At 50.1% G+C, this 22,567-nt stretch overlaps 9 protein-coding genes across 9 annotated transcripts; 6 read left to right on the top strand and 3 right to left on the bottom strand.

The window, feature by feature from the left end:
• The first annotated feature begins 297 nt into the window (after positions 1-297).
• Positions 298-2,208, top strand: BGZ61DRAFT_449260 (uncharacterized protein). Its single transcript, XM_046245582.1, has one exon. It carries the CDS (start codon positions 369-371, stop codon positions 2,100-2,102), a length of 1,734 nt encoding a protein of 577 aa, XP_046106236.1. The 5' UTR covers positions 298-368; the 3' UTR covers positions 2,103-2,208.
• BGZ61DRAFT_449258 (uncharacterized protein) lies at positions 2,209-3,313 on the top strand. Its single transcript, XM_046245581.1, has 2 exons — positions 2,209-2,787; positions 2,872-3,313. Exons 1-2 carry the CDS (start codon positions 2,492-2,494, stop codon positions 2,924-2,926), a joined length of 351 nt encoding a protein of 116 aa, XP_046106235.1. The 5' UTR covers positions 2,209-2,491; the 3' UTR covers positions 2,927-3,313.
• Positions 3,314-4,431: 1,118 nt separating this feature from the next.
• Positions 4,432-6,431, top strand: BGZ61DRAFT_348669 (amino acid permease/ SLC12A domain-containing protein; the record flags this gene model as incomplete). The annotated part of the gene is made up of 5 exons (XM_046240083.1): positions 4,432-4,648; positions 4,736-4,943; positions 5,044-5,253; positions 5,307-5,724; positions 5,784-6,431. 5 exons carry the CDS (start codon positions 4,432-4,434, stop codon positions 6,429-6,431), a joined length of 1,701 nt encoding a protein of 566 aa, XP_046106234.1.
• Positions 6,432-7,483: 1,052 nt separating this feature from the next.
• Positions 7,484-8,609, top strand: BGZ61DRAFT_476633 (uncharacterized protein; the record flags this gene model as incomplete). The annotated part of the gene is made up of 2 exons (XM_046248818.1): positions 7,484-7,632; positions 7,679-8,609. 2 exons carry the CDS (start codon positions 7,484-7,486, stop codon positions 8,607-8,609), a joined length of 1,080 nt encoding a protein of 359 aa, XP_046106233.1.
• A 327-nt stretch (positions 8,610-8,936) lies between these two features.
• Positions 8,937-10,118, bottom strand: BGZ61DRAFT_476632 (uncharacterized protein; the record flags this gene model as incomplete). The annotated part of the gene is made up of 1 exon (XM_046248817.1): positions 8,937-10,118. The coding sequence occupies one exon, from the start codon at positions 10,116-10,118 to the stop codon at positions 8,937-8,939; it is 1,182 nt and encodes a 393-aa protein (XP_046106232.1).
• A 2,940-nt stretch (positions 10,119-13,058) lies between these two features.
• Positions 13,059-15,441, top strand: BGZ61DRAFT_476631 (uncharacterized protein; the record flags this gene model as incomplete). Its single annotated transcript, XM_046248816.1, has 5 exons — positions 13,059-13,588; positions 13,654-13,992; positions 14,039-14,644; positions 14,698-15,135; positions 15,186-15,441. 5 exons carry the CDS (start codon positions 13,059-13,061, stop codon positions 15,439-15,441), a joined length of 2,169 nt encoding a protein of 722 aa, XP_046106231.1.
• Positions 15,442-15,813: 372 nt separating this feature from the next.
• BGZ61DRAFT_531178 (heterokaryon incompatibility protein-domain-containing protein) lies at positions 15,814-17,790 on the bottom strand (the record flags this gene model as incomplete). The annotated part of the gene is made up of 2 exons (XM_046253667.1): positions 15,814-17,177; positions 17,250-17,790. 2 exons carry the CDS (start codon positions 17,788-17,790, stop codon positions 15,814-15,816), a joined length of 1,905 nt encoding a protein of 634 aa, XP_046106230.1.
• A 788-nt stretch (positions 17,791-18,578) lies between these two features.
• BGZ61DRAFT_449249 (uncharacterized protein) lies at positions 18,579-20,499 on the bottom strand. The gene has a single exon (XM_046245580.1). The coding sequence runs from the start codon at positions 20,408-20,410 to the stop codon at positions 18,725-18,727; it is 1,686 nt and encodes a 561-aa protein (XP_046106229.1). The 5' UTR covers positions 20,411-20,499; the 3' UTR covers positions 18,579-18,724.
• Positions 20,500-20,877: 378 nt separating this feature from the next.
• On the top strand, positions 20,878-22,178 carry BGZ61DRAFT_574546 (putative monocarboxylate permease; the record flags this gene model as incomplete). Its single annotated transcript, XM_046256161.1, has 1 exon — positions 20,878-22,178. One exon carries the CDS (start codon positions 20,878-20,880, stop codon positions 22,156-22,158), a length of 1,281 nt encoding a protein of 426 aa, XP_046106228.1. The 3' UTR covers positions 22,159-22,178.
• Between the last annotated feature and the right edge of the window lie 389 nt (positions 22,179-22,567).

The raw sequence follows: 22,567 nt of genomic DNA, 5'->3' as shown, positions 1-22,567 counted from the left end.
ACTTGCATGTTTGGAGACATTTCTCTACCTTCAGTTACCTTGTCACGCAAAACTCACATCCGCGTGCAGCCACACTCCGGCAGGTAAATTTGTCATGAAGCAATTTAAAGCCTTGGAATCATCCTGGTCAGCAATCGAATCACTCTTCCAAAGTCGGCAACGCTTCCGAGCCCTAGACGGGTCGGTTGACCGAGCCGATCGGAGAAGTCCGATGGTAGGTGGAGGGAGAACCCCGCGATTTTGGTATGTGAACCCACCACCGAAGTGGGAGTTACATTTCAAGCTGTTCTGAATCTTTAGACCTCTGAGGCTTTGGGAATAAATTTCCAAGCATTTTGGGCAATCAACGAGGCATTAGGCAGGCTAGAATGTCTCCAAACACGTCCAGTCCCAACAACAGCAGATCCGCTAGGATTCTGGTTCCCGGATCGGCAAGCGGACGCCTCGTCTTCTCCGATGTTCCGCTGAGCTTCATGATGGGCGTGGACGCCGAAAGCGGCGTTATAGCCGATACGCATCATCCCCTCCGAGGAACAGCTCTGGCTGGCAAGATCCTCGCGATACCATGTGGTCGCGGATCATGCTCCGGAAGCGGAACCATCTTGGAGCTCTTACTGGCCGGAGCGGCTCCGGCAGCACTAATCTTCCAGAAGACGGAAGAGATTCTCACTCTAGGCGTTTTGATTGCAAAGGCTATGTTTTCTAAATCCATCCCTGTTATTCAAGTGGAGGATGCCTTGTTGTTTGGTCGTTTGACGTCTGCAGAATTCGCCACAATCACGGACGAGCGCTTAATTGTCACGGGCCCAGATGAATTCCAATTGCCTCTATCGTCACCAAGGACGGACAAAGTGGCGCTTTCACTGAGTGACCAGGAAATCCTTCAGGGCACCCGCGGTCCTGCGACGAAAATGGCTCTGGAAATGATTGTGTCCTATGCAGCCCTCCAGGGCGCAGACGCTTTGGTCGACGTCTCCCAAGCCCACATCGATGCCTGCATCTACGTCGGGAAAAGCAGCCTCCTTATCCCGAAGCGATTGCATGAGCTCAACGGGAGATTTGCAGTACCAGTGACGTGTAACTCATTAAGCGTTGATCGGCTGCGGTGGCGCGAGTTGGGGGCAGATCCCGAGGTGTCTGCTGCTTCGTCTCAGATTGGAGACTTATATCTCGCCATGGGGGCGAAGGAGAGCTTTACATGCGCACCATACCTCCTCGAGAGCAAGCCTAACGCAGGAGCCCAGATTGGATGGTCCGAGTCCAATGCAGTTGTATTTGCCAACAGTGTCCTGGGCGCGAGAACGCAAAAGTATCCCGATTACGTCGACGTTTTCATCGCATTGACGGGAAGAGCGCCATACGCAGGATGTCACCGAGCTGAGGGCAGAATTCCCCAAGTCTGCATCGATGTGCCCCCGCTCGACGGTTGGGATGAGTCTGTCTTTCCCCTACTTGGGTACCATATCGGAGGATTAATTGGCTCCGAAATCCCTCTCATTTATGGCTTGGAGTCGAGCAACCCGACAATTGCGGATCTGAAGGCATTCGGCGCCGGGTTCGCGACAAGCTCATCCGCGCCCATGTTCCACATCCGGGGCGTCACGCCCGAAGCCTCCACCACGGAATTCCCGGAATGTCAGGCAAACCGCGTTCAAGTGGACATCCACGGCCTGCAAGACACATGGAATCAACTAAACTCGGCTAAAAACGGGACAGTCGACGTGGTTTCGTTGGGGAATCCACACTTTGCCCTGGAAGAATTTGCGCGGCTCACATTTCTTTGTGGGAACCGTCGAAAACTGGAGAGCGTGGAATTCATTATTACGACCAGCCAGCAGATTTATAAAGAGGCTCTCGCTCTTGGGTACTTGGACGCGTTGGAAAGCTTTGGGGCTCAATTCATCACCGATACTTGTTGGTGTATGATACAGGACCCGGTCATCCCACCGCACGCCCAGACAATCATGACCAATTCCGCCAAGTACGCACATTACGGGCCTGGGATGGTCAAGAGGGGGTTTCATTTTGGTGGCCTTGCTGCTTGCGTTGAGGCGGCGTGCGTAGGGGAGCGTACCACCCAGGAATGTGCTGTTGCTTCATAAGTCCGACGTCGGAGGACTAGAAGGTTTCTACTTTCCCCAGAGCGATGAATTTATCCGTGACTCACTCTGTAGCAACGGCCTGCAATGTATTCGCCTATCTAGCTTATCTCTACTCCGTATACGCGTGTCTGCTCAGCTCCATCAAGTGACTAATTTGCAAGTTAGTAACAGACGACCGGGCGACTGGCGTAGCCCCATCCGCGATAGCAGAGTTTAGGTCACTCGCCCACCAAAACTGGAGGGGAGAATCAATCACATGACAGGCGTGGGCGGGGTATATGAAAAGATTACTTCGCGAAGAACAATTGAATCTGTCAATTCTCTCCTAGCCCGACTACACTGGAAGATTTCAACCCTTTCTACCTTCTAGCCACCATTCAACCGGTCCAATGGCATCCGCTACCCAATCCCTGAAGAGCTTCATGCTCGTCTTTTACGTGCCCCACTCCGGCCTCGCGGCCTGCAAAGCGGCCGTCTTCAAAGCCGGCGCAGGTAGCTATCCCGGTCCCGGCCAATACACCGAAGCGTGCTGGTCCACCACCGGTACTGGCCAGTTCCGACCTGGAGCCACTGCGGTCCCCAACATTGGAGCAGTTGGCAAGCTCGAGGAGGTGCCAGAGGTTCGGGTCGAAGTTCTGTGCGTGGGCGAGGACGTTGCTAGAAAGGCTGTGGCCGACCTGAAGGTGTAAGTCGGCAGATTTACATCCAGACATGTGCTGGAAATGTTCTCCTTTCTGCCACCCTTGAATTGTATTGACCAGCGATATAGCGCCCACCCTTACGAGGAGGTCCCGTGCCACATTTACAGGTTGGAGAACTTTTAAATATGGATTTTGTGATACGGATGGTGCACGGGCTTTGCATACGGTTGAAACAATGGCTGCTTTAATCACTACCTAGGTACTCAAAATGGTGGCGCGGCCTGCGTCTTAGAAGGGTTACGCTCATTTCCTTTATGAATTCGGGTTCGCTTTACAATTTGGGCCATGATAAGGCTGTCATAGTGGCGCCTCTCGCCGTCTTCCCATTATCTCTAGCGGATGCATTGAAAGGCAATATGTTTTCCTAGTCCCTGGCTTGCTTCTCCTGTTGCAGACCCCGTTTGAGTCGGTTTTACCAAACCCAATCATGTGCCGCTGGGCATGACACGTTTGGGTTGGTCTGTAGCAAGCGCATCTCCCAACATCTCCGCAAAGAAGTACATCTTAAAGGCAATTAAGGCCTAATAGATTCATAAATAATAATTATAATCTTTATGTGGTCAAATCGGCAATTTAAATATAGAGGGGGCCTGGGCGAGTACTTCATGCTTGGTAACATTGGTTGATACCGAAGTACCCTAACTAACCCTTGCAACTGCCGTGTACGTTCGAGATGATCAAGAAATTCGTGGTGAGGACGGGTTGCCAAGGCTTGTGCACCTGAGGCCTTCAGCGAATGGTCTAGTCAATCGGAATCGGATCCTGCAGATAAGTCGGCAAGCCAAGAACAACCGAGCCTACCGAGGCTCATATCACTATCATGCCCGACGCGTCACCGTCTGAAGGCAGCAAGGGCAATTACTCGGCATGCAAAACCCGACAGGGGATTGGAAACACTTCGGGAGGTGTGCCAAGAGCAGTTGGTGCCAAGAGGAGTTGGTTGGATCATTGCGATATCAATTCCTGGGCAGTGGAAAGTGGCTGAACTAGCGGACGGGGTTATCAAGGGGACTTCACGTGGAAGCGGGATGATCTCCTGTCTCGCCCCGGAAATGCAAGAGCCTGGTATAAGGGCCTGGGTCTATCAGTCGTGATTCCATGGCCGCCCTTACAGCTCCGCGTATCACTTCCAACAGAAACCGAGTATTTATAGCCTGAATGCTCGAGTTTTAGGGCGGCGTCTGGATATCAAAATAGGAAGGAGCCGACGCTTAGGCCCCCTGACTAGGATGTGTTGATTGCGACCCCTGTTCCCTGTCTCGCTAGTTTGACATGTCTGTCGCAATGCATCGTTATCATTGCTGAAAGGAGGAAATATTCCGTCACCTGCAAGCCACTCTACATATCAGGGAAAGCCTCTCAATCACTCACGCCATCTCTGGAAGATATGAGCGTACTCTTTCCATTCCACATGTTCGTTTATCCCCCCCTTCTCCCACGACAGATCTTTGCCCTTTTCTTCCTTTCACACCCCGGGACATGCAACGTTCTGGAACGGCAACATGAAAGGCGACATTATCCTCACTCGCGATGTAGAAGTCATCGAGATGAACGAAATGGGGGCGGGCGGCACCGACGATAAGGGAGCTACTTGGAAAGTCTCGGCCAAGCAGGTCGACCCGCCAAACATGGCCACCACCTGGATAGACGGCTTCCGGCGTGCCGAGGTCCATCCTCGAAGGAGTCGAAGTGGCGGCTACCAGCAGACCTCTCAGCCAGCGATACCCGCAGCTGGGGACAACCGCTACGACCTGGTCGCGGCAAGCGCGAAGACGGCCAACACAGCTCTTGCGAGAGAGCTCAAAGGTCGGCACTTGCAGATGATTGCGTTTGGGGGTGCCATTGGTAAGTCTTCATCAAAAGCGATATCAAGAGACACTGCGTAGAAATTTGGGGTGTGGCTTTTCACGTTTCCATTGCTGACTGTCGTAGGAACCGGGCTCTTCGTTGCCTCTGGAGCCTCCCTCCATACCGGTGGGCCGGCTTCAGTTCTTCTCGCATTCATTGGAATTGGCGCAATGCAATATTGTACGATGCAGTCCCTCGGCGAGCTTTGTGTCCTGTTTCCCATTGCCGGTTCGTTCTCTGCGTTCTCGACTCGCTTCCTCGATCCTTCATGGGGATTTGCAATGGGGTGGAAGTAAGTAAAATAGTGTGATTATTCTGTCTTGCTTTTTGGCAGATATATGTGTGAGGATTTTATTTCAAGTACTACAGAGGCTAATCTGATATATCTATAGCTACTGCCTGCAATGGCTTTTTGTCCTGCCCCTGGAAATCATCGCGGCTGCCTATACTATTAGTTACTGGAACGAAAATATCAGCAAAGCCCTCTTTGTCGCCATATTCCTCCTCGCTATTATTATTATTAATCTATTTGGAGTAAAAGCGTACGGTGAAGCTGAGTTTATATTCTCAATCATCAAAGTTACCGCCATTATTGGGTTTATGTATGTTTCCAGGCCCAACGTTTTCACATGTGCGCAAAGCTAACGTACACTAGTTTACTCGCTGCTGTTATTAACATCGGCGGAGAGCCAGAAAGCGGGTACATTGGAACTCAATACTGGCATAGTCCTGGCGCCTTCAATAATGGCTTCAAGGGCTTTTGTAGTGTCCTCGTGTCCTCTTCTGCAGCGTTCACAGGCACAGAATTGATAGGGTTGGCTGCCGCTGAGACAGCCAACCCTCGCAAGTCCCTGCCCACAGCTATTAAGCAGGTATTCTGGCGTATCATGATCTTCTATATCGTCTCTCTCCTGCTCGTTGGATTCTTGGTTCCCTCTAACGAACCTCGGCTCTTGAATGGCAAGAGCAGCGTGGATGCATCGGCCAGCCCATTCGTTATTGCGATAGAAACTGCCGGTACTACAATACTCCCCAGTGTTATGAATGGTGTTATCCTTGTTGCGGTTATAAGTGTATGTGGACGAATTCCCTCGTGCAGAGTATGATGGGCTTTTATTGACTCTACTCATAGGTCGGCAACTCGGCAGTCTTTGGCTCTTCTAGGACACTACTTGCTCTGGCAGAACAATCCCATGCTCCCCACATCTTCTCTTACGTCGACAAGCATGGACGTCCCATTATGGCCATTCTACTTGCCTCTTTTATCGGTCTACTCGCGTTCTTGGCTGACCTGGAAGTCCACGGTGTTATATTTAACTGGCTTCTTTCCATCAGCGCCCTGAGCACTCTATTCACCTGGAGTAGTATTTGCCTCTGTCACATTCGATTCCGCAAGGCTTGGGCATATAACTCACATCCTCTGGAACAATTGCCTTTCCGGTCCACTGTCGGCGTTTTCGGCTCCTGGTTCGGGCTCATTGGCTACACACTGGTATTGGTGTCCCAGTTTTGGATCGCAGTTTCGCCCATCAGCACAAGCTCAGAACCTAGTACTTCTGGAAAAGTCCAAACCTTCTTCCTCCGCATTATGGCAGTTCCAATTATTCTTGTGTTTTACATCATTCATAAGATCTGGTTTCGAACTCGAGGTATCAAAGTTAGTGAGATGGATATTAAGACGGGTCGACGATACTTCCGCATCCACATTGCTTCTGAACAAGAGCAAGAGGAGCGGATGAGATGGCCGATTTGGAAAAAGGCCTTCAGATTTATGTGTTAATTTTCATATGAAGCGGTCCTATTTATGTAGTTAATAAGTAGTGAGATAATGTTTTTAGTGCTAATGAAATAATAATGTTCCGGCTGGAAAGTGAGATGTATGGATTTCAGTTCCGTCTGTCTCGAAATACTGCATGTATACTCTAAAAACAAGTATTGAGTCAAAGCCACTGGACCCAAGGTTGCATAAATCGGAGAGCGATAATCTACATTGAAGTACATTCTAGCGATCCGCTTTGATGTCTCAACGGGATTATACCACAAACATCACCCTGCAGACGGGCTGATATCACAATCCACCACCAGAGTGCAGGCGCGTTGTATCATTGCTTCAGCCACAAAAGGCTGCATGGATACTTCACAACTTCTGCAGCATGATTTACTGTCATCGCACTGTGATACAGACTGTAATGGCGGTGACGCAATGTACCGCTGCCAAGGTGGTGGCGTAATGTAGCACTTGCACTTTGAGGCTCCCATAGCAACACTGCCGCATCACCTGATGGGTAGTTGGGGGCCGGCTGAATGAAGGATTCCTAAGACCTTGACATTTGCCAATCATGTTGCAACTTCCCAGCGTTGGCTGCATGGACAGCCCCTTCTCCGTTACTCCCAAGAAACGCCATTTCCTGTAGGATGGCCCTCGAGACCAAATCTTCCTCTTGTCGCTGCATGGGAATACGCGTGTGGAAATATCGCCAAGACTCGTAGTGCTGACATGCAGGCTCGGGAGAGGATTGAATTGGGCTATAAATCAGGATGAGAGACATGGCGGTAGACTTGCACCAGACTGGCAAATAGACTCGCGTTCGAGTCAGCCACCAAGACCTGCATGCATGTTCACAAGGTAATTTATAGGAATCATTTTCTCAGCCCGATGGCCATTAACTGCGTCCCTATCAGTGTGCTATGACCCCGGCCGGCCGGTCTGTTTGTTGGCCTTCTCCAGCTCTCTCACCTCATTCACCAACCACACTGTTCCAATACATATATACATTACAGATCATGATGCTCACATTTATTGCAGTTGTGCTTTATCTAGCACCGCTGGCAATGTCTCAACGCGAACCTGCCATTCCAGCCGCTCCTGATCGAATCACAACGCGACTCCTGAAGCGGGATCTCGATTGTGATGGAGGCTTTACATGCGACCGGGGCACTTGCTATCGGGGAGATGATGGCTTCGTTGGATGTTGCTCTGTGTAGGTCAGGCCTCTAACTCTAAACCCAGATATTGACGTTTCGAAGGTCTAGTTGTGCCCCTCGGACGAAGTGCATCGAGTACGCCGATCTTGGTGAGAACGGGGATTGTGATCACAACACGGGAGGATGTGTCGTTTGGTATGGATCGGCACCTGAAATATCTCGATGCTTTCCACTGACTACTCCAAGTTCGAGTTCCGCGGCCCCATACTGCGTCACGATGACCAACATCATAATGAAAGAATATGCCATGTATTGCGACCCGACACCCGACGTGACAATTACTTTGTCAATCAGCTACGACAAATCCGGAGCCACCACCGCGGAAGCCACCACGACAACGACCGAAGCCAACAACGAGTCAACAACGCATGAGAGCCCACCAGAGATAACAGATAACAATGACTCCGTGGGTGATGATGATGCCACAAGTGAATCTGACGAGACGGGTGATAAAAGTATCAATGACAATGGTACTGGTAGCCAGAATGGCGACGGAGATGATTCAGATGCTGATGCGGGTCGTCCCGACGGAGAAGGAGACGCTACCAATACTAGTGAGGTCCCGGAAGCGACGCAAACCTCGTCGCCTGATTCTGGGTCTTCGAATTCAAACCGGAATGTCATCATCGGCTCCACGGCGGGTGCGATAGGCGGTGCTTTGGCTGCCCTCCTTGCAGTGTGGTGCTTCAAACGACTCAAACAGAAACCGACACCCGGACCCGAGAGCGTTCGGCCAACATCATCTCTGCAACCTCAAATATCGCCAGATATGCAGAGCTACCTCGAACCTCATTACAGGTATCAACCCCCAAGTGTGATGCAGCAGCCGTCGGTTTCGCCTACAGCGGCCTCGTTTGTTGGGTCGTCAGTTGTAGGAGGCCCGACCCAGATGAGCGGTTCAATTCCCGAGCTTCACGGCAATGGAGACTATTCCCAAACTAGTGGGCAAAATTGGTATCGGCATGAGATTTGAATTGGGGAAGAAGAAACCTGACTCTCAGCCATTACTCGCTTATCTATTCATTGAGTACGACCAGCGGCCCTTCAGATTGGCCAAAGAATAATGCATCTCCATTCTCCTTCCCATACCTCATTATTCCTCTGTTGAAGGTTCCTCTTCGTCACATTCTTCCACTGCTGGTTCTGAAGATGTTAGGAGACCTGCATGATCAATCTCAGCCAACTCTAGCCAAAACTCAGGATCGATCGGTTCCTCAATGCTCCCGTACTCCTCGCAATAATTGAGACGTCTTCTGGTGGGCCCCTCTTGCAAGGCAACCAGCTGGCCCCAAGCCTTCTTTTAACGCTTGATTGTTTCCATCGACGTAACAATTTCAACCTCAGAGATTGGGCGGTTTAAGGATGGTGGCAAGTCTCCAGATGGGGCGTCGAGCTTGCTGACCGGAGCCGACAGGTGCACCATGGAGTGCTTTTGAATAAGTTGCTTGCACTTCTTCGCCGCTTGTTTTTCAATCCGTTTGCGCTCCTCCAGGACGGGGCCTTCGCGCCTCATTCCCTCCACTCTTGTGTTCGCCGCTATTTCGTAGGCGCTTTCTCTTGTCCTCCAGTCACGGGGGTCAAATGGGCGTTCTTTGTCCCCTCGAATAAAATATTCATCAACGATGGCATTGATGATAGTCTCCATGACGGGAATATTTTTCCTCAGATGGCTTGGCGTAACAACAGGGAGATCTCGAAGATCTCGAAAGAGCATCTCAGCTAGACGGCACCATTCACCATTCTCGATGTAACGCAGAATGGATTTGTGAAACAGGTTATTTTGACCAGCATAGAGTTGAATTGCCTGAAGAACGTGATCAAAGCTGAGACCCATGTGATTGCAGGCATTGAAAACACAGAGCGTTGTTTTGACTTGCTTGTTGCTGACATATGGGCTTCTGAAACCCCATTTTACCCAGTCTTCGTGCTCTTGTTTAAGATCGGCGTTGATATTAGTCCAGAATCGATTCCAACCTCGAATATCTTCGAAGTGTTGGGGCTTCTCAACTTGAACCTTGCTTTTGAGCTCGTCGCAAACGGCTTGCATGTGGTCGCCATATCGAGTTGCGAATTCGTATCGTCGGAGTTCAGCTAGGCGCTCAACCATTGTGGGGCAGATATCGCTCCCAAGAGGATCACGAAGAAATTTGTTGGTGTAGATGTCTTTCTCGTACGTGAAGATGGTAGCCAACAGATGGTCATACTCGTCAGGACTCACGTCCTCCCCTAGCAGGGACGCCTTAATTGCGGATTGATAGAGCGTCAGGCAATGACTGGAAAGAGGCGAGATCTTCCGCTTCTTATTTCGTTGAGTGTGGTCGACAAAGGCAAGGCCGTCTTTCAAGCGTGCTTGGGTGTACTCGGATATGTCATCCAGAGGCAGGGGCCATTTCGGATCCTCCTCAACTTCTTCTTGGTAGCGACTACCTAGAAGGGACTTGGTGGTGGCGCGGGCCTGCTTGATGAAGCGAGAGGGGCTCATGGTTGGTGTGTGTGGTTGAGATGAGTGGTAAGGAAGAGGTGGAGAAGTCGAAGAGGGTCTTGACATGAGATATATAGAAGAAAGATACACCTGGATAGTTGGTTCAATAGCCAAAAAGGTGGTGGGTAAAGTTTCGACGTCCAAGTGGCCCTCAGGGTATCACATCCGCCAACGCGTGACGCTGGTCTGGCGCGAAGAAGCAGCACCATTACCGTCCCAAAAGCGCAGGTAGATACCTACCTGCCTTGGGCAGTAGGTGAGAGATGGTGGAGAGGCTTTGGTGGCTCGGTACGTTGTCTCTCCAAGAACCTGTATTTGCCTGGTTATTTAAGAAGGTAATTTAAAAGGTTTTATTATTCTTTTGCTTTTCTCAAACCTATATAGTATTTTGCGCACAATGGAGGCAACCATTTACTGCTATGCCCAGCACCAGAAGAGACAGTCGCTGAATAATACGATTATTGCACACTGAACACTGATCATTGCCTTGAGCTTCAATTCAACCCTTCTAATATCAACCCAGCTATTTACAGTCGACGACCTTACTATCCGCAGTCAATACCCTTTCCATCTATTGATAACAATCTCAAGACAATGACCTTATTCTAACCAATAATATATGAGAGGACTTGAATCTCTTGCCACAAGAGAAACTTCCCTCCTCATAATGTCTAGGTGCTCTGGAGGTTATGGGTTGCGGGATCTGTGACTAACTTTATGAAGGTTAGAATGGGATAAAAAGGTCAGATGGGATTTCAGCGGGTGAAAAGAGATGACCTTGAAACCCGAACGTGGGCCATGGCAGCTGTAAAGTGCACGACGAAAATGCACTAAATTCAACATTGGGTTCCCTCATTGGGAGGTGATTCGACATGTTGGTGAGACAACTGAGCTCACTTGACACTAGGCAGTAAGTCACCTGCTATTAGACTGCATAGAATCGCGAGCGTCTGGGATGACTTCATTGTGAATATGGTGGTTATACTTTGTAGATAAAAGTAGAAAGAACTAGGGAATAATAGAGAAGAAGATAAACAGCGGATGATTTTGAAGATTTGTCCTGAGTCGACCATCCCCTTAATCTATCGCATCGTATGTCGATCAAAGTTGCCTTGTAAGCGTGGATCGCATGGTCGTTTTGACAGTGGTCCTTGTCTTCATTGGTAGTAGAAAAATACGTCGTCGAACCCCTGTTTGGTCGTCGACATAAGCGGCGATGACGGCCTGCTCTCAGATCCGGCGGTTTGTTGGTGCAGGTCCGAGTCTGGAAGCAGCGAAAGGATGGCCCAAATGTAAACATCATTTAGCATCAGCTTGAGATGCCGACCGGAGATCTACAGAAGTAGGCTAAGTAGTCCTGGGTTATTTCTGCTTACGATCGACGACTGGGTCAAGGGGCGTGGATAGACCACGAGATTGGTCTGTGGCATGCCCACAACATAAATATAGATCCCACAGTCGCGAAGACCATGTAAACTGAGAGAGAGTTCAGGATATTTCAATATAGCTCTGCCAAAAGTTTGAGTATTTTACAAAAAATTGGCGTCATGGACGTCCCGTGGTGGCATTGCGTCTGGGCCTGCGCCTCGAAGCCAAGCAAGCATCAAGGATCACGGGACGATTGTTAAAGGAAGCTGAGAAGCGCCTTTGGGGGGTCAAATAAAATTAATTAGGAGCAGCTCCACGCCAAGTTGGGTCTCACACTTGTGGAAAGTGTCAGCTTCTTCAAGCCACACTAAATCCCTGTTGTTAACCGTACAAGCTTCTTTTTAATCCCACTAGGGAAAGAAATCTACCACTAGGGTGCAACCGATCGCATTAAATCAACCCGTTTGTATTGTTTGGATGCTCTTTCCCATCCCTCAGTCATGTCTTTGACCCAGTTCGTGCCCCCGTTTCCCAGTTGGTTCGTCCACGATGGGATGTCCTTGTAATCGAGCCACATTGGCAAGACTCAACCGGCATGTCCTCTTAAACTAATATCTGCATCCCCGAAGCTATCTAAAATCTCTGATTTGTGCCACAGGTACGTTTCCCCTTGGAACCATTTTTTGATTGGCTACAGAGGCCCGGGTTGTGTCACTCTTCGTCACTCCTCATTCTTCCGTAGGGTTCGATGTATAACTCCAGAACCCGGTTTTATGCGGGTCTCCAAAACTCATCTCCGTAAATTATGCTTGCAAGTGTCGCTCTCCATGAGCTCGTTGTTCTTCTGACACCCTGCTCGTCGCTGGCATCACTCACCGCCAAAACCTGTCCCCACGGCCCACCGGACAAGTCAACAAGATTGTTGCGTGATCTGGCCATAATACTGGAGAATCGAAATGAGCACTAACTTTGCCCTTTCTTTTTTCAACCAGTGCCTTTCTCTTTCTACCGGACATAGGCCAGAGGGTGCCCGAAAGGACCCACAAGAATGGCAACTAGGATCTTCTTAGCAAACCAATCGCGATTGGCTGAAGGAGTTAACGTCGTCTAGTCATTGAACCTCCAGGAAGGACTTGATCAAGTTCATGGGGAGTACCTCCAGGCCACCTCACTCCAGGCCACCTCACTCCAGATCAACCTAACTTTTGTGACTCTTCTCTTCATGTCCCCAGTCATGCCTAAGCAGTGCCCGAGTACTGAGAACCAGTGAAAGACAGTGGATATGACCAGGGTCGGTGAGGGCAACTCTTGAAACATGCAATAGTAGATCGCCACTTGTTCGTCAACCCCACAGCTGGGGAAGCGAGTTGAGTGCCTGAACTGGCTGGGCTGGGCGGTGGGGTGATGGCGGCCCAACTGTGAACGACCAATAATCAACAGCCAGCACCACGACCACAAAATACGGTCAAAAAACCACGATCGTGACCGCAATTTTGCAAATCGTCAACCCTCACTCTTTCACATTCAATGTTCCTTGAAAGCGACCCTTGGAAGGCAACATATCTTGCCAAAATGCAGGCTGAGGATGTGGTTCCCGTCGCCAACGGCACGTCACTGACATCCAACTGTCTCAAGTATGCCGACGAAAACCCCAGCGACTTCCTCAACTATCTGCGAACCTGGTGGGAGAGCAATGCGGCTGCAGCAACGGAGGATCCATCTGGGATAACAACCCTGAAAGACACCAAAGTCCTCTGCCTGGGTGGAGACCGATTGGCCCTCTCACGAACCTACCTTCCCGTCCCGAAGCTTCTATCTCTTTGCGAGGGATACATGCTCGAGAACGAACCCTTTCCTTTCCTCAAGTTGAAAACGCCCCCAACAGACGACGAAGATCTTGGCGAATGGGCTTTCCTCGCGTCGCACTTTGCCGTTGGGACTCGGAATGACCTGAACTTTTACCTCGACATTCTCCGCTTTATTCGGCAAAAGAACCGCCGTGAACAAGTCAGGCTTCCGCGCCGAATCTTGCAGCTGTACCTCCGCATCCATGCCGCCTGCGAGGCGTCTAATGATACGCTGCAGGCTCAGCAAAAAGTTAGGTCAGTTAATGCTTTCTCCTCTGGCATGGAATCCCCCAGATCTAGAAATGCTGACCAAGTTTCAGAGAGGTCTTTGGTAAGACCGATCTCATTTTACGACATGGATGGTGGCATAGCCTCGGTTCATGTTTCCTAGAATCCAACGGCCGACCGCGTGGCTGGACCTTTGTCTTTCCGCCCGAGGATAGCTGGAACGCGAACGACGCGGAGCGTGCGGAATTACGACAATTTTATCAGCAAACATTGAAAATTCCCAATGCGATTTCATTGAAGGACATATTGGATCGTCTCGACGCAGCCCGTGCCGATACCTCCATTCACCCCAATTTGGGACTGGATAAGCTGTACGGTGCTATCGATGAGATGGTCCCCCGTCTCTCCGAGAGAGAAGTGATGGAGCTGAGGTAGGTTTTACTCCTTCCTTTCGGAGCCAAATACTAATTTTTCCAGATCTTCCTTCGAGGAAAAGGCTTACATCCGTGCATTTTCTAATGGTTCAACGGGGTGGCACAAGCTATCGGCCTGTGTCTGGGCCCCTGGGTTGAATATCCCGGGCAAGGTCGATTTGAGCGACGACTACGGCAGACTCGAGTCATTTTTCACCGACTCTCTAAAGGTCTCCAGTGGGTTCCGCATGGTTTATAGCCACTTGATAAACCTGGACCCAGAAGGTGTGTCGACAATGGCCGTGAAAGAAATGATTTGGTCATTAAATGCGTCACTGCCGGATCATGGAGATTCGCTGGATCCGAAGCCCTTCTGTTCCAGTTCAGTGTTCCCGGTGAGGAAGACAAACGGCGTGGTTAAGCTCTCGTCAGCGGAAACGGAGTTTTCGATCATCGACAGAGATTTCCTTGAGGAACAATTCTCAGGCATGGTGGAGATGCTTGATTTCACTGCTCACGAGATCTGGCGTCTTGAGCCTCTGATGGTATGGGCCAATCTCGAAAGCCGATACCTGTCCTGGAATGTTGCAGAGGCTAGCTATCTCGAAGGTTCTACGCCTGAGTTGGTTCCGGGAGGATTTACAGCGGCGAGGAGTCGGGGTCTTGTCCGGTCAGTTAAAGCCAAATCCACTTGTTTGGAAGCCCACTAACATATCGTGACAGTATTGCGAGTCATTTTCGGAGTCCTCGAGTCAAAACCGCCGCGGAACGACGGTCGATCATCAGCATCATCGAGAAAACCACCTTCTACCAGACTGATGACATGTTTCTGCAACTCGCCTTGAGCACAAATAACAATGGTGTGTCCACGGTCGACAAGATCCCAAGTCAGCTGCACATTGAAGAGTGCAGTGATCACTTGAAAATCTACATACCCCATGGCGAAGTAGCCCAGGAGTTCTGCTTCGCGCAAAAGTTGCCGCGTCGTTTGGTGGAGTGGATAATGACCGAACCCAGCTCTGACGTGATTGGAAGAGTTGACGAGGTTGCCGTGGGTCTTTTCAAGACTCTCTTTACTATTCGAGATGAATTGGTCGATCCTATACTTGATGCGGAAGGGATAGTGATGGTTGATGGCTTGGACTCATCAGTTACCGACAGGTCAGTCATTTTTCTCTTCATCTCTGCTCCAATGCTAACAGGTCATCCAGCCCAAGACAGATTGAATCCAAGCCGGTAGCGTCGGGCAACCGACGAATTCTCATTCCGACGGGAAAGCGAAGTCGGGCGAACTCCAACTCTCCATCGACAAGGCCGTCATCAGTCGACTCGACACCACTCGGGAAACGAAGTCGGGCGAATTCCACAGTCCGAGGACTTGGACCGGTCGATCTCCCATCGCCGGGATATGTTGAGGCTACCCTTCAGCTGGAGTCGCTTCAGATTTCAGAGCTGGAATCAAATTAGTTAGAGCTCGAAATACCGGGACTTGCTACCTAGATGCTAGGAGCGGCCGTGTGTCACAAGACATGATCATGGGTAGAACAGAACTCGGACCTACAGTGGGATCAATGGTTGATGTTGCCCGCTGCGTGTTGAGGGAGGGAATTTTGATGTTTTCTTGGGAAAGACGGACAACAGCGGGAAAAAAGAAAAGAGCCGAGTCATCTCCTACTGTACGGTTATTTTTAAGGTAGTTGGAGTAATTCAATGCGATATTATTAGACAAAACTCAAGCAACTTCTTAGTTGGATCCCTGAAGCTCTTAGGGTTTCTTATTCCCGCTCCTTGACCTCCCACCCGAATCGTGCGCAACCCGTGCATTATTCCCACAACCTATCATACAAGGACGATGTCATGAAAATGTTTTTCGTGATACTTGCCCCAAACCATCTGTCTGTGCTCTGATTCCAGCCCAGGTACATCAGCAGTGCCGACTAGTCGGTACACCTTGTCCTGCGGCCACACCGACCACCTTGCCCAGATCGACTGCCCCGGCGAAGGTTCTCGGTGAAGCACGAACGGGTAGCGTCCGCCAGCAAGCTGCCATACTCTGTCGCCAACGCGAACATGGCCCTTACACAGGCCGAGTAGACCGCACGATGTGCGAAAAAGAACAGCGCCATCGTATACGTCTACAGGCTGATTACGTCGCGGCTCCTTCATCGGACTGTTGGAGGAAGAACTCGCCGGGCCGTCGTTTATTTCGCGTATGTATTTGAGCGCTGGCGTCAAGTTCTCTAGGGCATTGAGGTAGCCGCCGGGCGGCATCTGCTCAGCGGACTGACTCTCCTCAAGTCCGAAAGCAACGGCAGTCCACTCAGACAGACAGGCTGTGCGCAGCAGGTAGCCATCCGGTGCTCCTTTGCCAGCGTTCAGCATTCTTGTGTATACTTCAACAACCTCAGCGAGATATTTGGCCTTTACTGGTAGTTGTCGCGGCTCCTGCTTCTCCGGTATGATCATCTCTGCGCTCGGGACAGGTTTCGAAGAGCCCGATGCTTTTTGTCGTTCCCTTAGTTTCTGCTGGAGCTTCGAGTAATCCGGAATGTTTATTTTAGTGTCGTTGGAAACGTGACGCCATACGCTAGGTTGCCAGTCGGTCCTAATAGCGGTAGGATCACGTAGGTCAGGGACCCATGATGGCAGATCGTTCGGTTCGCCATTCTGACGGACAATCATTTCGAGGGGCAACAGCGACTTAGTCGACCAGATCAAGGCACGAGTCGCGTCTTCAAAGATTTGTGCGATCGGCTTGTTGTAGTCGACTTCAGGTAGAGTAGCCCCCTTTGGAAGAATGCTCTGGAGGAGGCCGCACATGCCATAAACCTTGTCCCGAGGGTCAGTTGCGTCGCTCAGGCCGGCGAGCTGCCAGCACATAGCCAACAGTTCGGTACTGTCGGTCTCTGGGGATCTTCCGCGGCGCTGTATATGGGTTGAGAAGGCGCTTTTTCCCTCCGAGATCTGCGGGTGAAGTGTCTCTAGCGCACGATTTCTCATTTGAAAGCGTTGCAGTTCTGGAGATTCGGAATGGGCGAAAGTCTCGGTAATGATAAGGTAATTGTAAAGCATCGCCGTCGGGCACTCAGTATGGCCGATCTGGAAGACAGCCGAGGAAGCCAGTAGAAGCTCCTGAACAGTCCAGATGCGCGTAAACCAAACGTTGGAACAGATGCGCCGCACGGTTTCAATCTCTTCCTCCGCTGTGAACGAAGAATAAGCTTCCAATGATATATAGACCAATGCTAGATAGAGACGGAATCATCGCCACTTACATATGAATTTTGAAACCCATTTCCTGGTACGCTGGCCAGGAAGTATCTGCTCTGTGTCCAAACCTCTAACTTGATATAGTCGGCCTCCAATACGAGCATGACGAAGCAGATCCTCGTCCTTGGGTTGACCCGACCCAAGCCAGATGATGACACTCTTCGCCGTGGTATAGATCTCGCCCATCAACGGAACTTGACCATTCTTTTCCTCGATTGATTGCTGGTCTATGCAGATAGCGTCTATCCAGAGCACTCGGCGTGTGAACCTGTGACGAAGATGCCGCAGTGCAGACTCGCAATTGGGCGTAATGAGAAGTGTCTGGTTGTCGCAGGTGATGGGGACGGTTCCATGTTTGGCGCCCCAGACATATGACAGAGCTTCGTAGCTGTGATTTGCCTTAGGACCTTTGAGTTCATCGAGAGACACTTGATGCAGGCTGCCTTTGAGCGGTTTCGTATCCGAGGTGGATGGGTAGAGTGTCAATAGCCTGATGAAGCGTGGTTTCGCGAATGGCTGGTAGTCGAACTTCTCCGTGGGCGCCATCGAATCACCTTGTGTTGAGGGTCGATTTGAATGAGAGGGATTTAGAATCACGTTGCGAGAGGCATGGCTCGAGATTTTAGTACGCTGTTCATAAACCCCTGTACTGTGTAGGCATACGCTGTGGCTTGTGGCACTTGAAGCGGCTAGGCATTCTGCAAGGCACAAAGCACACTGATGGGGTTTGTCCACTTCCCTCAAGCAATGCAGGGATACCCAGACAATGGATGAATATGCGAGTTGATTGAGTTCGCGAGCGAAGAAGCAGCAAAAGCAAGTTTCAGCGCTAATTTATTGAATGAATGAATGAATCGATGAGATTTATTCAGCTCGGAAGGACTGGCCTCATAATGCCAAGTGCGCTAGTCTAGTTTGCCTCGAGTGAGCCAAGTCACATTGTGCTATCGCGAACTTAGCCGCTCCCCGACCTCATGTAAGTTAAGTGCATTTTCACCGGCCAAATAGGTGCTTATAAACTAACTTCCACATAGTCTATGTAATGAGTCTCCTGAGTTAGGATTGACATGCCACCTCAGTCATGGGATTGAAGGACTAAAGCAGTAGAGCGGATTCTCTGATGTGGGAAGGTTTAGCGATTAAATGGAAGCCCGAGCTCACTAAATACCTCAGCTAAGTGGCTCACTATGTTAGGCAATGCTTCCTCGGCTGTCATACGCAATCATTGTCTATCCTATGCCTAAACTAGAGGGGGCACCTTCGATTTAACCACAACACCAAGGCGTTGTACAGGGATTCTGAAAAGGATTATATTTTATTTTACATATTTTATCGCCTCCTTACGTATAATCAGTTTTCGGTCCACGTCGATGTTTGCATTAAATCAGAGTAGAATACGAGACATGAAGGTTTCTTTTCTGAGCTGACCCAAAACTAGTGAGTTGGCTGATTGTCTTTTGAAGAGTTGACCCTAAACTCATTAACCTAACTTTTGGGTCTGGCTGTGATCATCCCTGAAAAATTCCGGAACGAAAAGCTCGTTGATATCAAAAAATGGGAGCGTGGATAAATCCTCCGCCAAGCTATTCAACCACATGATGTTGTCCGGCTGCTCGGCTTCAGGCACATCTTCAGCATCTTGAGACTGAACAATTGGAAACTGCTCTAGAATGTCACCAAGATTAGAAGCACACTTTTCCTTCCACTTTTTATGCAACAGTATCAGCAAAGAAGCTGTTTTCAACGCCTCTCGGGCTGCATCCGTATTGTAGACTTGAGCCACATTGCTGAGACATTGCATTGCATCTCTAAGTCGAGATACAGACGCGTTGTTGTCTATTGCAAGCAACTGGCAGACGATCTGAAAGGGTACATTTGCCATGTGATGCCAAGGAGCCCTATCATCCAGGATTGCTTGAGCGGCCTGGATCCCTTTCGAAGCGAGTGTGAGTACCTGTTCGAGGACCGTCCCAGTGAATGACTTGTCCATTGCCTGCAGCCGACGGCATAAGCAAAGAGCCAAGTTTACTTGCCCAAGCACCGACGGTGGGATTGAGTGAACACGTTCGATCACTGCAGTAAGGGTAGTTTCTAGTTCGTATGCATCAGGTGCCTTTTCGGGATCGAGCATGGCGGAGTATGGAAGAAGTCCCATCAACTCGGCCGTGTAATCGCCAGGTCTTTCAGATGGCATTATTGCTGTAGCATTGCATAGCGTAACCCTTGAGCGCCCCATGTCGAAAGACGACCAGATGTTGAGATGCTGCGATATAGCTACCAGTCGTCTTCGGAGTTCCGCGTCCACCTCCTCCTGTGGTGACGGGAGAACAGACCCAGCTGACGGCTCACAATGCAGACCGGCTGCTTCGACCATATGCATGAGTATACAGCTTGCCATCCACGCCGTATGGTGGGTCTCGGCAAATCTCAAGTACATGACCCGAAGTACCCATGCTGTGACGCTGGCCGTAGATGGAATCTCGGATAGTTTCTGCTCTAGCATGTGTCTTGCGGATTCGATCAAATTAAGCTCAACAGCCATCGGCTGTACCTGAGAGTAGAGGCACCCAAGAGCTGCTATACCGCATAGAATTGCGTCGTGCATCTCATTGGAACTCTGGCCCGCCCATCTGCACTCAATTTGCTCATCGATCTCTTGCCGGTTGATAAAGCCGTAAATTGGATCAATCTTGGTAAAGTAAACTGCGACTAGATTGCGCATGTCGGTTTCAGACAACATCTCTGTGAGGGGCTGGGACACGGGCGCAAACCCGGTTCTGCGTGCTCCGAGGAAGGCGTTCCATGCGAAGGTATGAAGTCGAGGAGCATCTTTTGGGTTCAACCTCAGCGCCAACCTTCTGAGGAAAGCTGGTCCAGAATTTGCCTCTAAGGAGCGAATTTGACGGTGTGTAGTCACCGCCGCCGGTGTGGTATCCCTGGCCGAAGGCTGTGTCCTTGGCGACGTTGACGGCGAACTTTCGGGCTCCCGATCCCGCGTGAAGTTATCCCTCGCCTTTCTCTTCTTTCCAATGGTTCCTCGATAGGTACAGTCATATTCGAAGCGCACGCATGTCCCGCACGGCTCAGCGCCGTCGCACTTGCGCTTGAGCTCTCGACATGTCTTGCATGCAAGCCTTGACCGCTTGCGACCCTGGACCCTGGACATTAGGTCCGTGTAAGAGAACCGCGAATCAAGGTATCTTCGACCAATCAGCAGCTGGTTCGATCGGGGGCTCAGCAGTGGTTCTCTTCTCAGCGAGGAATGGTGAGCTGTGGTGAAGCTGCGCGACGGAATGAGTGAGGTAGATGACGATCGGATGAACGGATACAGCGGTAATAGCGGCTATGACGGCTATAGCGGTAATGCTGGCAATAGCGGCAATAGCGGGAGGAGCGGGAAGAACGGGACATGGCGACTAGAAAAGGGAATTTACATGCGGACTGAAAATGTAAGCAGAAAAGATTCTTTTCGAAGCTATCATCTATCATCTCCTATAAATGATCGCAATTTGATTTATTATTTCGGGTGTCTGTCAAGCCCACCGCATCTTTGGAAGCCTTCACGACGTCCACCTCGCCACAAAAGTTACGTTTCCGCCAGCCAAGCGAAAACATCATTATACCCTGTCAAAAATGCGACTTCCCCGCAAGAAGGAGTACGAAGATACTTCATCAGAAGATCTAGAACAGGCAGCCCAGGATCAATCAGAAACCGCACCTCCTGACGGGGGCTACAAAGCATGGACCCAAGTCATCTGTATGCACATTGTGTTCTTTAACACGTGGGGCATCACCAACGGCTATGGGATTTTCCAACAATACTACTTGCAAAGATTCAACGAGTCAGAGTCGGCCATCTCATGGATCGGAAGTGTTCAGACATTTTTCGTCTTCTTCATTGGCGTCGGGTCTGGGCGTTTGACTGATGCCGGTCACTTCCGCGTCACATTCACGAGCGGTGTCTTCCTCCAGGTGCTCGGACTCTTCATGACATCTCTGTGCCAAACCTATTGGCAAGTGTTCTTGGCGCAGGCTGTTTGTCTGGGCATTGGGAGCGGTCTCACATTCTGCCCAGGTCTGGCTGTTCTCTCTCAATACTTCAAACGAAACCGATCCTTGGCCGTGGGCTTTGCTGCTGCCGGCGCGGCCTTGGGAGGTTTGGTGTATCCAGTCATGCTTAATCGGCTAATATTCTACGACGGTCTGGGCTTTCCTTGGACTTTACGCATCATGGGCTTTATTATGCTCGCTACTTACATCCCTTGTTTGGTTTGGATGAGGCCGCGCCTGCCACCACGCAAAACTGGGCCCTTGATAGACAGTTCTGCTTTCAAAGAGCTGCCCTTTATCTTCTTCTCTCTGAGTATGTTCTTGAACTTCTGGGGTCTTTATTTCGCTTTCTTCTACTTGGGAACCTTTGCCCGCAATCAGGTTGGGGTCAGTGATCCCATTTACTTACTCATGATTCTCAATGGCGTCGGCGTTGTGGGGCGAATTGCTCCAAACATTATTGCCGACAGATGGACTGGAGTTCTCAACATATTGGTTGTGTTGAGCTTCATATGCAGTTTACTTGTGTATTGCTGGGCTGCCGTCGACGCCCGAGCAGGGCTGGTGGCATTTGCGGTCATCTACGGTTTACTTGCGGCGGCCTTGCAATCTCTCTTCCCAGCCGCCGTTACAACAATGACACCTGACCCCAGTAGGACTGGTACGCGGGTTGGGATGGTTCTAGCCTTTGTCAGTTTCGCAAACCTGACTGGCCCGGCCATTTGTGGTGTGTTGATAAGGAAACAAGACGGAAACTATCTAGGGGCTCAAGTGTTTGCTGCTTCTTCGATTTTCGTTGGTGCCCTGATGGCCGTGGCTGCAAGAATCGCAAAGACGGGTTTTGTAATTAGTGTTAAAGCATGAAGCTTCGTTGATGAACAAAAGGAAGGTATCCCTGTGATTGTATTAAAAACTAGATTCATGATACCTACGCGCGGGAAATAGAATAGAAGCGGAGTATATACATTTTGAAGACCAAACTATAACATCATGTCAGGTTTCCTAGTAGAACCCGAAAAACTATATGAGAGTCGCTAGATTACTGGCGGCTGCCACAAAGTTTGAAGATAATCAAGTTACCCTAGAGTGGCTTGGAAATTGTTTTCGGGAAATTCAACGTCCTTCCATATGAACTCGACCTCTCAGTTACCACAGTCTCTTAAGAAATGGTGATACTTGTAAGAGTCTGGGTGAATGCTGAAGTTATAAATTGGATACAGGTCTGCGTATGCTGAGTACGCTTTACTACTTATGAGTTTGATCGTACTTTAAG

The sequence above is a fragment of the Ilyonectria robusta genome, assembly GCF_021365365.1.
Source record: "Ilyonectria robusta strain PMI_751 chromosome Unknown BGZ61scaffold_7, whole genome shotgun sequence".
In the NCBI taxonomy this organism is placed as follows: domain Eukaryota; kingdom Fungi; phylum Ascomycota; class Sordariomycetes; order Hypocreales; family Nectriaceae; genus Ilyonectria; species Ilyonectria robusta.
Note: the sequence above shows the minus strand (reverse complement) of the source record. Positions and strands in the feature narration are given on the sequence as shown.

What these genes read in the sequence shown, in the direction of transcription:
- BGZ61DRAFT_449249 (XM_046245580.1), bottom strand. Translation starts at nt 20,410, where the DNA reads ATGTCCAGGGTCCAGGGTCGCAAGCGGTCAAGGCTTGCATGCAAGACA.
- BGZ61DRAFT_449260 (XM_046245582.1), top strand. Translation starts at nt 369, where the DNA reads ATGTCTCCAAACACGTCCAGTCCCAACAACAGCAGATCCGCTAGGATT.
- BGZ61DRAFT_449258 (XM_046245581.1), top strand. Translation starts at nt 2,492, where the DNA reads ATGGCATCCGCTACCCAATCCCTGAAGAGCTTCATGCTCGTCTTTTAC. An exon ending in GCTGTGGCCGACCTGAAGGT is followed by an intron (nt 2,788 to 2,871) that starts GTAAGTCGGCAG and finishes CCAGCGATATAG; the next exon opens with CGCCCACCCTTACGAGGAGG.